The sequence below is a fragment of the Canis lupus genome, chromosome 3 (assembly GCF_011100685.1).
Source record: "Canis lupus familiaris isolate Mischka breed German Shepherd chromosome 3, alternate assembly UU_Cfam_GSD_1.0, whole genome shotgun sequence".
Classification (NCBI taxonomy): Eukaryota; Metazoa; Chordata; class Mammalia; order Carnivora; family Canidae; genus Canis; species Canis lupus.
In genome coordinates this window covers 15,041,672-15,056,087 of record NC_049224.1, presented here as the reverse complement: position 1 = coordinate 15,056,087, position 14,416 = coordinate 15,041,672, and the positions used below count along the sequence as shown (strand labels likewise).

At 36.1% G+C, this 14,416-nt stretch overlaps 1 protein-coding gene across 4 annotated transcripts in view; it reads right to left on the bottom strand.

Annotated features, from left to right (window-relative positions):
* Positions 1 to 14,416, bottom strand: part of KIAA0825 (uncharacterized protein KIAA0825 homolog) — a 382,383-nt gene that overhangs the window by 240,154 nt on the left and 127,813 nt on the right. For all 4 annotated transcript variants that reach the window (XM_038532321.1, XM_038532323.1, XM_038532322.1 and 1 more), the window contains 2 exons: positions 13,552 to 13,734; positions 2,821 to 2,931 (listed from right to left, as the gene is read on the bottom strand). In XM_038532321.1, coding sequence (XP_038388249.1) covers positions 2,821 to 2,931; positions 13,552 to 13,734 — 294 coding nt within the window. The remainder of the gene's footprint in view (positions 1 to 2,820; positions 2,932 to 13,551; positions 13,735 to 14,416) is intronic.

The following is a 14,416-nucleotide window of genomic DNA, read 5'->3' as shown; positions in this document are numbered from 1 at the left end:
ACAGGAGTCAAGATATTACATGATATATGCAGCACTTTATTATAAAATAGGTTTTGTATTAGATGATTTTGTCCAATTATAGGCTAATACGAGTAGCTGGAGTACATTTAAGGTAGGTGAGGCTAAGCTGTTTTGGTAGGGTAGGTGCATTAAATGCATTTTTGACTGAAAAATATTTTCAACTTGTGATGAGTTTATCAGGCTATAATCCCATCTCAAGTCAAAATGATCTGTAAAATTACATAGTTTTCATTATATGAAATTCAGAAAACATAGCAAATGATACATGAAAAATATTAAAGTTGTTTGTAATCCTACCATACAAAGATAAAAACAATAAGCTCCCCAGCATATATCCTTTCAATTTTGTTTTTCTATACATATTTTTAAATGCTATATGTAAACTAATATGGCATAGTTCAACACTTTCATTTGTGTTCCACTTTCCAATAACTGTTCCTCCCCTAAGAAACATGGATCTCATATCCAGCAAGCTTGAGGAATCCACATACTAAATCCCTCTGTTGGAGATAAACACCAGAGATTAGTCCATATGTACCAATACATTAGTACATAAAAAGAGACTTTACATAACAAATAACTGATAATTCTAGATTTTTTATGCACATCTATTAATATCATTCTGAACATCTGTTCTCCCACTGACAGGTGAAGTTGTAGTTGTCAGGGGCTAGAGCTTTGGAAGCAGACAAGCCTAAGTTCTGAGTCTGCCTCCCAGCATGGTTCTCTTCAGAAACTTGCCACCTACACGTCACTTTACTCTCCATGAAAGAAGCCCAGAAATAGGTGGCCTACAGATTGGTGTGATATTTAAAAGAGATAATATACATGAAGCATCTAGAATGTCTGGTACACAGTTTTTATGAGAAAAATTGGGCTGGTTTTGAGGATGTGATAATGACTAACTATAGCTTCCCTTTAACTATAAATCATTAATTATTTGTCATTTAATATTTTTCAAAAATCAACCCTTTTAATGACTCCACAATAATGTGACATATGACCATCCCATAATTGACTTGCCTAATTCTATACTGTGAGACATTTATTTCCATTTTTTTTCTTTCACAAATAATGTTTCAATGGATAGCCTCATATATAAAGTTTCACCAGCTGCTCTGATAAATTCCTTTATGATTGATTCCTAGAAATGAAGTTTCTGGATAAAGAGGAATAAATATCTGCAAGGTTTTTGACACAGGTTCCTAAACTGTCCTCCAGAATGCTTGTACCAAACTTCATTTCTATTGAAGTTGAGTAGTGACTGCCATGTTCTAATATTTGTGTTAGGATAATAGTGGAGATTGAAAAAAAAAATAGTGGAGATTGATTATTACACAGAAGCAGAAAGAAAGAAAAGTCTTATTACATTTAGGCTTGCTATAGGCATGGAAGAGAGAAAGGAGTTAAACACAAGAAGCAGCTATGTGAAAGATAAACCCATTCCCATGCTGACTTTCCAAGCTTCTAGGTAAGGCTGAACAAACCTGAAGGTGGAAGTCTTACAAAAGCAATGCCTAAATGGGGATAATCTCAATGGTTTTAGATTAAGATGAAAGTACTAATACTAATAGATTAAAACCACTCTGATAACATGGAGAAAAAATAGGTTGAGAAGCTGGGGATCTCATCAAAATGACACAGAGTTTTTGTTTGTTTAATTCACACTATAAAAGATTCAATTGTTTAATTTATTTTTTCACTAATGAGTATTAGAAAGTCAGCTATTTAATTCTCGATGACATGAGTCTATTTACATGTAAGCTGCTGGGTACTGAGATGACAGGGTACTGAAGGTATTCCGTTTCTAGAAATCAATCATAAGGAATTCATCAGAGATGGTGAAGATGTGTTATTTGTAGGATAAAGTAACAACAATATACTAAGGTTCTCAAAGGTAGGGTCTATGTGTCACTGATCTCAGATTCCCCATTTCCTATATAGAGACAGCGACTTAATAGGTAAACAGGATTTATTTGCTGTGTTTATGGAGATTTTGTAGATGAGGTTTACACACTCTGTATTTATGGGTAGGACTCATTCCTCAAGAGTGAGAGACAGTCAATTTAGAGAGGGAAATCACTGCTAGTGTATTTCCAAGATGAATCAAGAATATATGGAGATTAACAGTATCTCCTTCAGCTATACATGATATATTTATTCACAGATACCAAGGAAAGGTACTTTCCAATGATATATTCAGCAAAGAATCAAACTGACATTCTATATAATGCCACAAAATGTCATCAGATTATTCTGCAAGTATATTTCATGCTTTAAATGATTTTTCTTATGTTTAAATGCTGTTAATTAAATAATAAAAGTGAAAGACCCTATTCATAATTTTTAAAGTTTCTTCTCTCTCAACTTTTACCTAAGGCCCTAGTTGGTTACATGAATTATCCAGTTTTGCTGTCCTTTTTTGATAATTAGTTGGAGGACTGTCAAATCCCCAGTCATAGATCAAGAAAGATGAATTTTAAAATGGCTATGCAATTAGCTAAAATAGAAGTAAATTCCAAAAATTCACATTTTTCCATTACATCAGGAAAGCTATGAGTTAGCAGAATGATTATAAAGCTTGTATATTGGATTCTTGTGCTAATAAAAAGAGAAGTAATACTTTTGACTTACCTGTGTATTATAAAAATTTGTAAGTTCTTTTTGTGAGATACATTTATCTCCATGGATAAAAGTTTCTTTTCTTTTCTTTTTTTTTTTTTTTTTTGGATAAAAGTTTCTAGTAAACTTTAGAGGGATCATAGAATTATACATAGTGTAGTGTTTAGAGGTTCTCACCTGAGTAAAGAAGGATAGAAATGTGATATGCAAGAAAACCAATGTAATGGTTGCTTGAAAAACGGTTTTATGGAATCCGAAGCAGAATCATCCAACCCATGCTGGAAAGTCCTGGGGGAAATAAAATAACTATTTCAAAATACACAGGAAACATTAACCATGAAAACCATCAAAACTTTTTATTTTCACTGAGTATTCCAAGTTAATGGCTTTTTGTTGTTGTTTGTTTGTTTGTTTGTTTTAAACAGAGAGAGCATGTGTGATTGGGGAGGAGCAGAGAGAGAATCTTAAGTAGACTCCATGTTCATCAGGGAGCCCCAGGCTTAATCTCATGACTCTAAGATTATGACCTGACTTGAAATCAAGAGTCGATTGCTTAATTGACTTACCTACCCAGGCACTCCTTGAAGTTAATGATTTTACACAAAATGGTATTGTGCTAGAATGGATAATGCAACCATCCACTTGGGATCTATGTTAATAGGTAATTCAGGGTCCCTATACAGCAATCCTTACACTCGGAAATATAAGACAATATCACTATTATGTAAAATCTCCTGCTATAAAATATGTAAAAAATAAATGAATAAAGAATAGGACAGTGAATATCATTTATATTACCCTCTTCAACCTGGATCCAATAAATATCAATATTTTGTCACATTTGCTTCATTAATGTAAAAATGGTTAGCATAAAGTTTCCTCTCTTTATTCTTTAAAGTGACTTGTAAATACTAAACAATTAATGAGAATTTATAATTAATTTTGTACGCTCCTAGGAGCCTACAGAGGGCTTATAAAGAAGAATTTAATTATAAAATATATGACTATGATTTCAAAATTTAAACAATTTGGCCAGAATATCTGGTCTACAATTATCTTTGGAGAAGTGACTATAACATTTTTCTAGGTTGGCCCAAATTCAACAATAAATCTTGAGGTAATAAGAAAGAATTTGCTACATAAAATCTTTAGTAGGTAGCTTGGCTAATAAAATTTTTATCACAACAGGAGACTATATTTGCCTACATGGAGTTAAGAGTAACAACTGGGAAAAAAAAAAAAAAAAGAGTAACAACTGGGAACATTTTAGAAATGGAATTGTTTGTGGTACTATCTCTCTTTATATATAGTACAGGAGCAACAGCATATTTTAAATAATATGAACAACAGAATTCCACTTTGAAAACACATTCTGACCCTTTCATTCCATATCTTGCTTCTTGTATTCTCACATTTCCCAAATATAACCTGTCTCTCCCCAGTTTGTCTTGCCACATAGAACACCTACTAATTAAATACACTTTGATATTTTTTAGACTTTTAATGTATCTCTTCTTTCCAAGTCATTTTTTTCTTCCTGAATTTCAGAAAGAACAAAATTTCCTAAATAGACTTCAAAATGAGGCTGTCATGTTTCCAATCCCTACATTACACTGTGTGAACTAAGCAGAAGCTTAGGTCAGGATACCACAATATGCTTTCATAAGGAATCTGAACTTTGTGTCAGCAATGAGGAATCACTGGAGAGTTTATAGCATGGGAGTTTTATCAGCTATTTTATATTTTAGAAAAATCACTTGTGTAATAGTATGGAGGAATTTGGAGGGATCAAGGTTGGAGGAAGGGGGATAATAAGATGATACTTCAGTAGAACAAACAGAGGAAGACAACATCCTAAACCAAAGTAAGAAGCAGAGGAGAGAGTAAGTATGAGGCAAGTATAAAGAATATAAACATAAAATTAACAGAATTAACAATATTCATTCTCTAAAACATGGGGTTGGAGATGGCACAAAGGAAGGAGGTAGAAAGGAGAAGAGTTAAGGGTTAAGAGAAACCTGGGAGGACTTGCAGCATAGTTTCAGATATGTTGAAGGAGCTGCAGGCATTGAAGTACATCCAAAAGAAATTTGGATTTGCCAATGTAGCATATACAGGAGATATGTGAGTGGAAGATATTGCTGTGGAAGTCATTACCATATTGGCAAAGCTATGGGAATGGATGAATTCGCCCAAAGAAAGGGTGTAAGAAGAAAAGATGGTTAAGAACAGCGCTCTGGGACACACCAACATTTAAAGGGTGAGGTGAGAAAGTGAAGCACTCAAATGAAACCAAGAAGTAATAATCCAAGATGTAGGCAAAGATCCAGGACAAGGTGATATTAGGGAAACCAAGGGAAGAGAAATGGGACCAATAGTGATAAAAGTTGTAGAGAAGGTAATTGAATGGATGGACAAAAATTGGAGTTAGTGACTGGATAGGCATGGATGACCTGGCCCGTGTTGGTTTGGCATGATGAGGGCAGTTGCAGTGCATTGAATGAAGGACGGGTGTCAAAGTGGAGACAGTGAAATGCAAACTATGTTTTAGAAGGGACATACAATAATAGAGAAAGAATATCCTTTTAATATAAAGGAGACTTTGGGGAAAGAACCAGAAGAGAGAAAGAATATTTAGAAGAGTATGGCCAGTTGAGTAGGAGGTAGATGTGATCAAGAGCTCAGGTGAAAAGATCTGCTTTGGCTGGAAAGAGAGACACATTGACTGTCAAAGAATTTACAGGTGAGTAAGGATTGAGATAATTATTAAAAATGGAAATGAGAAGTTAACATTCATGGTGGTCTAGGTTTTCTCAGAAAAGTACAGGGCAAGGCCATCTGCTAACCAACAGTGGGATGGGGCAAAGTGGAAATTTTGGCTAAAGTGGAGGAGGATGAAAGAGAAAGCCACCCAGAGGCAGGACAAAGAACAGAGTTGTCACATTGTACAAAAGGCCAACTAAGTGACTTTTGCCAGCAGTGTTCCAAATTCCAGACAGACAGGCCAAGTGAGTGAGGGTAGAGACAAGGGACATGCACTAGCTAGGGAGGTAGGAAGGGAGATCTCAAAGGAAATCAGGCTGCAGGAACAGAATGAGATAAGGCTTGATGGGAGGCCAGTAGGGAGGGAACAATTTGGAGGATACCACTGGAGGCTGTGGTATCCTAGTCTCTGCCTAATTTGCCACATACTTTGTTGAGCCCTTTGCATGAAGTACCATTTCTCTAGTTAACTGAGGGGCAGGGGCAGTTCATTTCTCCAAGAATGAATACCTTAGCTAGGATGTACCCTCTGTCATGTTCACCTGGTTCTCTAGACTGCTCTACCTCAAAACGTCGTAATAAGTCTTTCCTGACCACCCTGTCTAAGATATTTCTTGTCTTACCACCTCATCCATCTCTGTGTCCTTATTTTGCTTTGTTTCTTCTTAGGACTTAACTCTGCCTCTGATCCTTTTACATTTACTTTTTGCTGCCTGCTTCATACACAAGGGTAGGGTCCCTGAAGATTCTTCAGAGGCAGTGCATAGGCACATGCAAGAGCTCTGGAGCCAGACAGAATGAGTTTGTATCTTGGGTGGCCTCTTTATGGGATGTGTAATGTTACTTGACAATTTATTCAGCTTCAGTTTTCTCATTTGTAAAATGGGAATAATAATAATAATCACCTCACATGGTCAGTGTGATGCTGATTGAGATAATACACATAAAGGACCAGAAAAGTACATGTACATAATAAGGGGCCAACATATGTAAGATATTATCAGTATGATAACAACAGTTGGCAAATATTTCTTAAGTCTACAACTATCTCACAGTCTAAATGGTCACCTAGTCACAGTTTCATCCTTGAGATTAGAAAAGATAATGGAGAATCTAATAATAATGGAATGGCTATTTGGAACAGTGCCAAAATTTCTTAGACTACAGACTACTGGTGATACAGTATTTCCCAGAACCTTTCTGCCAGTACCTAAACTCTTTTATTCCACTCATGGTTTCTCAATCATCCCGGTAATAGTGGGGTTATTTGGCTATAAGAAATGATATGGCAGATGTTTATGGTCTCAGAGGGGGTGGGATCTGTATAAGCATTTAATTCCACAGCAAGATCCCAAATTAGTGTCATTATTCTGGAGAGTATAACAGGGTGAAAATTGGCCCACAAGCCTCATTCGGGGAATGAAATGATGAGCTGGCTATTAGATAACCTCTAAAGATGTTTTGGTATACACTTAAAAGAGAGGATGGTCTAAATAATTCATAGTGGAGAATAAAATACAATTGGAAGAGCCACAGAATTATATTTTCCACAAGACATAAGAGAATTTTGATGTAGCAAATTTAAATACTCCTTTAAAAATAAGTAATTGTCCACAGGTTGAAGCAGAACACATTTCTTCACATTTCCAAATTAGCAAACTGTAAAGATGGTTTCGCTTAAGGGAAAAAAAAAAGAATTTGGGGGAATTCCTTGCCTTTGCCCTTCCTCCAACATCGGCTGACCCTTGCCCCTTCCTGCTCACTAACGTCCTACAGGCTCTGCGCTCATCACAGCATGCCACTTGGGCCCTCTGCCCCAGATTCAGTCTCTTGTGGTTCTCTGATGTACAAGTATGCTGCCTGCCTTCCTTTCTTCATTAACAAAACTGATTGACTTTTTGGGCTTATGTAGCCAGCTGCTGCTAGAAAGAAATCCAACGCACGTCACAAGTGAGAATAACTGATAAGCTAAAAAGAGTTAGCTGGGTTTTATGCTTCTCTTGTGCCTCACCCTGCTGTTGGCTGCCCTCCCAGGAGAACTGTGTCTCATAATATGATGCTAATGGAACAAACCTTCAGGATGGAATTGAGACAGCTGAAGGTTGTGAGTTCCAAGGGACAGAGGGACCAGGCCAGACGCCTCACTTCTGTGTCTACATGGAGCCTAAGCCACAGAGGGTGCTCAAGAAATTAAAATACCAAGAGAAGACCCCAACTTGAGAAAAAGTAGAAGTGGTTTGGAATTGAACTCCTGAGACAGTGCTGGAATACCTGACACCATGGGGACATGCCAGTCTTTCTGATACCCCTAAAATCACAACCACCAATACGTAGGAATAACCAAACTCAATCTACTTCACTATTTTAAACACAATTCTAAGTCATTGTTTTGCTTCCATAAACTGGCATTACCCCTGGGACTATAAACAGTTGCCCAAATGTCATTCAATGAGAGAAATTAAAGTAAGACACTCAGAAGAAAATATGGCTTTCCACATTTCTTCTGCCCCCCCCCTGGCTTGAGAGCATGATGAAAATAACTCTGAGGTCAGAAAATGATGGCCACAATGCTTGGACTAACTGTAGGTACATAGCAGACACTGGTTTAAAAAAAAGAATGAAAAGATGGTATTGTCAGACCTTGCTTAGTGGAAAGGAGGTTGAATTTCAGGGACCATCTGTGAAGAGCAGTCATGGGTGGGATACAGCCAAAGGGCAGACAGAGAGCAGGACATATGGTGGTGAGGTGGAACAAGACTTGATCACAAAGGATAGAGTGGGAAGCAGCAAGTCAAAGATTCAGGGGACAGGCCTTCTCCAAAGGTACCGACTAGCCTTTCACCTGTGCTTTACGTTATTAGAATCATACATAAGGTTGTTTGATTTTAGGTTTAAAAACAAATAGATATCTTCCTCAAAAGCAACGTGTAGAGGAAGTGGACAAAGGGAGGCCATTTACTCTAAACGAGATGGTTAACCAACCAACAACCAACTTCACTTTCTGAATTATTTTGCATTCGGCCACTTATTTCTACATGTTAATTATTTAAATTTGTATTTTTAGTCAGTATGTTCATTTCTTAACAGCTTTATTAAGATATCTAATTCATATGCCACAAAATTTACTCATTTTAAGTTTACAACTAAGTGGTTTCTACTATATTCAGAATTGCATAACCTTCACCACTATCTCATTTTATAACATTTTCACTACTCTCAAAAGAGATCTTGTACTCATTAGCAAGTACTACCCATTTTCCCCTCCTCTTGGCCTCTGGCCACCACTAATCTACTTTCCGTCTCTTATTGCTTATTTTGGAAATTTCTAGTAAAGTGAACCGTACAATATATATTCTCTTTTGTCTGGCATTTTTTTTTTTTTTTTTTACTTCACATAATGCTTTGAGGTTCAGTCCTGAGGTAGGGGCATCTGTCAGCACGCCATAGTTTTTTATGGCTAAATAATATTCCACTCTATGGATATGTTACATTTTGTTTATCCACTCACCAGTTGATGAGCATTTGGGTTCTTTTCACTCTGTGCTATTATTAAACATGCTGCTTGTATATAAGTCTTTGTACTGACATACATTTTTACTTCTTTTAGGTACATACCTAAGAGTGAAACCACTGGGTCATATGACCATATGATCAATATTTTATAGAAGCATACTCTGTGCTCAATGTTTTGAGGAACTGCCTATTTTCAAAGAATGCCAGACATTCTTGAGGTATGAAAAATAAAATTTCAGTCCATACTCTGCTTTGTGAGGGACAGAAATAGTATAAAATAAATAAGTAAATAAATAGGCTAAGACCATAACCTCAAAATACCCAGTGTTGGTTTAAAACCAAACTATAGACACAGCATATTTTGAAACACTTTGGAATTTAGTTATTCGAAGCCATGTTAGTGATACCAAGTGGATCCCAAGATAGATCTGCTGCCCATATCTGATGACTTTGGCCTTTGCCTGGTGTGTGGACACTTGTACTGAAATTCATTCTTCTACGTTATTAAATGCTGTGACACTGAGGATAGTGGCTATGTGTATGTAAATAAATTTAAGCTTAACATTAGAAATTGTGCTAGACTTTACTCAATGGCAGATATTTATCTTGCTTGCTGCTGTAACCCTTGTGCTTAATCCTTATGATCAATCACAGGGGCTGGAGACACAACGACATAGGTTAAATTGAAACTAAATTGCATTTACCTAAAAATCTAAGAATTATATTTTAATTTGCTCTATAGAAACTAAAATTAACATTCTACACAAGCAAAATGCACCATATGAAACCATGTTTGGGTATGTATATGAACGTGCACCAAGCACACTTCTCAATATGCAGTTTAACTGCCTTTATGGAAGATCTACAAGCAATAGGCATTTTGGAAAATACATGGTGAATATTTCATGTTTCAGCAGGTCTCTTTCCCTGGAGGACAAACTTAAAGTACTCCTTTTATAACATTCTAACAGAAATCTACAAAGGAGAGTTGAAAGAGAACACACATTTTTGCAAACAGGTTTTATTCTTCCTGAAAAGATTTTAAAATCAGGTATTCCTGCCCTGGGATTTAGTGGTCCTACGCTAAACTCAGAAAGGAAAAATACATTCAGTTTATCTGTCAGAACTCCTTGGAAGAAAGGCAGTCTACCTTCTAAAAAGGCATATCGCATGTAGTGACAAATGTCAGGTACAGTTTATAAAAAATTCAATACTAGCAACATCTGATTGTTACTTTTTCATCAATTCCTCAAAGCATACAGTTTAATTTTTTAAATGTGAAATATAGATACATTTTTCCCCCTAAATACTAATAATGTGACAATTTCATACCCTGGCTGTGAAAAGAAGCTAAATAAGTTAACAAGTTCCTTGAAACACATATACAATTTTTTCCTACTTGGTGAAGAACATGCTGCCCTGTAGATTTCCTTTGTCAATATAAAGCAAAATATATTTTAAAGATTGTACTGATATTCTAGAAAAGCAATCATAAAATTTAAGTCAAATGAATGGATAAAATTTGTGAAAATTTATATACATTGAAAAATATTAAGAAGGAAGTATCTAGACTTTTTGTTCATGTTTCAAAGCAATGTAGCTATCTATGTTTTATATTAAGAAAAACCAGAGACAGTGCTTGGTGTAAAATGTTCTGTAATCCTGGTTGAAATTAGCAATTTAAATTTGTTGAATGAGGTTACAGTGCAATATCTAATGCACAAATCACAGAGATTTGAGTACTTGCATAGTTGTTAAAAAATGTATCAAAAGGCCATGGGTTAACAATAATGAATGTATGTTACATTATTATTATTAAAATATGCAATCTTTGATAATAATTTATTTGTTTTACAAATGCATTGGGGGGTTAAAATTTTTCTATTCATCTGTGACAAACCATGAAATTCAATATTGCTCACCATGACCAATCCATGAAATTTGTCAACTTTGTTCCTGATTTTCACAGGGCCTTCCTCTCAGATGAAATGACCCGTTGAACTAAGAGCATAGCAATTTTTTTCATCTATGGTAAATCAGTTGAGTTTACTAGGATTTATTATGTGCTTCAGACCTTGAGCTTTTTATGATTATGAGCTATTATGCATATAATCCCAAACTTATGGCAGTTTATCTCACTATTTCTTCCCCTTCCTGAAAGAATTCTCCATTTCTAAAATTAGTTCTAAACAGTAGGGTTGCCAGAAAAAACAATCTATAAACAATGGGTTTGTTGAAAGTCAAAGAGTGGGTGAAAATTATAGGGAAATTGAAATCAAACTTGTTAATTACTCATAGAATTTCTAACACAAAAGTCTCAAAATTTACTGAAAATCAAGATTTTTCTCTTACCAGATTCTTCCAGAAAGGAATAATTTATCCTAAGAAATAGAAATACACATAGTTTTTCCTATCCAAGAAACTAAGAATATGTAATTATCTAGTCTTTCAAGATAAAGTCACTATTTTGGAGGAGACCTTAAACAAAATTGTATTATTGTTTTATGATAAGATCTACTTTAACCTCTTCTATAAGATTACGATTCAAATGAAATAAACCCGAAAAGTAGTTTAAAAATTTTAATCTCCCTAAATCTTATTTAGTGTGTATAATCTTCCAACATTTTAAAAATGTAGTTGCTGAGTCTTCTCTTTTGCTGTCCCACCCGCTGCTCCCTTGCAGTGTTTTAATAAACTTCTATCGTTTTGTTCTACGTTGGGACGAATTCCTTCACCCCCTCCCCCAACACCCCACCCCCCCCCATATCACCAGCCTTCACCTGATGGGGTCACCATGTTTGGTAGCCCTCATCCAGAACCTCTGTTGGCCTGGGACTTTCTCTGGATTCTCTGGGAATTTCTCAGGACTCTTCCCTCTGTGGACCAACTGCAGTGCTCCTTGAGGAACTGACAACCTCCAGCAGAGGTTATTCCTCTGTGAGGATCTGAAGCTCCAGGAGGAACTAGTTCTTCTTGCCCTTTGAGAGGACTCTTTCAACCCTCTCCTTTCTATTTTGGCCCTTCTGCTGTGTAACCCTTGTAGTCCTCACACCACAGATCTCTGGCCAGGGTGGCTCCTTAGTTTGGTCTAAAAGTCCAAGGTGTACAGGTTGGGTTTCCATGCCTGTGACTGCCCCCCCTCCCCAATTCCTCTCCTACTTCCTCCCCAACCTGTAGCACAATTGGCAGGGGCAGCTCAAGCAGGGAGGATCCACACATGTTATAACTCAGTGGGGACCCTCTCCTGACACTGGATGACTCTCAGCCACCTTGTTTGTTTTGGGCTCTCCTTTTTCCCTTTGTTTCTCTGGATCAAGATGCCATCTTGATCTACAGGCAAAAAATGTCCCCATGTGTTGGAGTGAGTCCAACCATTCTGTACAGATGATGGTTTGATGAGGATCCCCTCCCCCTAAATCCCATGGACCTAGCTACCAGGGATTTTCACTCAAATCACCTGTTGCCAAGTGAATATAATACCATGCTGTGGTCTATACCTACAAAGAACCTTTGACAGACCAACAACTTTAGGTAGGAACAGTGTGCCCTCATCCAGCATGAAGCAGCTACTCAGGATGAGACTTCCACTCCAATACCAAAGATCTGTCATTGGGGAATGTGGAGGACAATGTTAGGCAACAGGCTTGAGCGAAGGAAACTGTGGTAAGGTAAAAGAGCCCACAGTGACCCTGGGCTGAATGCAAACACGCTCAATAAATGACACCCCCCCCCCCAAAAAAAAAATGTCTATAGGCCCTAGCTGACCAATGGGCTACTTACAATCCAGCACAGGTGCTAAAAAAGGAAAATTTCATATATTCCATTATCTCCTCACTCCTCTTCATAACTATAGCCCTCATCTTCCCCCCACTGCCTCCTGGCAGACAGTCTGTCCTTTCCTCTTATGCCTGCTGCTCTCTTACATTGTAGTCAATAAAATTCAATCTCCTTTTTACAAAAAATGCAATCACTGGAGCACTGGGCTGACTCAGTCAGTAGAGCACATGACTCTTGATCATGAGGTCATGAGTTCAAACCTCATGTTGGGCATAGAGTTTCCTTAAAAAATAAATAAGTAAATAGAAAACAAAAGTGCAATTACTTATTCCTCCTGCCAGTTGTCATTACTAGCTCAGCCTAATACTAAAAATGGAAATGCATGGCAGATTAACTGACGGTGTGGAAACATTAGGTTTCTTCTAGATTTGGGGATATTTTAGTATCAACTTTTAAATTTTTTCTATTACAACAAATTACTTCATATAACTTTAAAACTAAAGAAATATTTTTAAAAGAGCAAAAAGCCATTAGATATGATTTTCTTCTTCATAAAGTATCAAACTATGATTAAAATAACCAACCCATTAATATAACATTTAAACAACTCAAATAGTGAAGTTCAAGATAATCCTGATCCTTCTGGGGTCTTAGCATCTGAATAAGATTGACCAATAGAGATTTAACACAGTATTAGTTCATTTTGTAAAACAGCCCAATTCACAATATAAAAAATGCACTTCAAAATATTTCTACTTGCTACTTCACACAATTCATTAAGTAGTATGAAAATAACTTTAAGTCACATTATTTACATATCATAATAGCTAAAAAGAAAATATGTTTGATACTTACTGATATAATTCAGATAAAGGTGAAGTCAAAATGACTAATGTTGTGAACAGATTATTACAATGGGTATGAATTTTAAAAATTTTATCATCTATATACTCATGAGGATTCAAAAGCTTCTGTACAGATGTGCAAACTGACCATAACATAGTCTCAGTGCATATTAAAATTGTCGTGACATCAAGTCTATTGGAAAGAAAAAGAAAAGTATGTTAAGCAAAACTGTTTTTCTGCTTGGTATGTATACTATCATTCATATCTCTTATATTAAACCTATGTAAGAATAGAAAAGTATTTGGTTAGATACCAGAGCTTTAGAGATCAAAGGCAGATAGAAAGCATCAAAGCTTAGTGTTTGAGTTTCCAGGTGTTAGGTTGCTCATATACCATTATCTTTAGGAATAATGAGGTCTCTCTATAATACTAAAGTATTTTAGGAGTGCTTTTCTTACTTACTTTTTTTTAAAGGTTTATATCACATTATCAGGATACTGTTCAGGAAGCTCAAGAGAATTTCCTTGAAATTATGTCTAGCAAAAGAGGAGCCAGATTAAAAGAAAATTTGCCATTACCCACATGTATATGATAGGTAAAATTTTGATAGGAAAACAATTCTCCTTATCCAAGCACAGGCTGTCAAAAGAAAGTTACAAGTTTGGGTAACATGTTTCCCCAGCAAACGGGAGAGGAAGAAAAAAAATGAGACCAAAAGTACAAATGGAGAAGCTTATAGTTTCCAAAATTTTCAGCATTGAATAAATTTGTGGAAACTTTGTTGTATTTTGTGATCTTCTTATTAATAAACTCATTTAATTTCTATCTCTCCTGTGTTTTATCAGAGACCCAAAGATCTGTTTAAAGATTATTT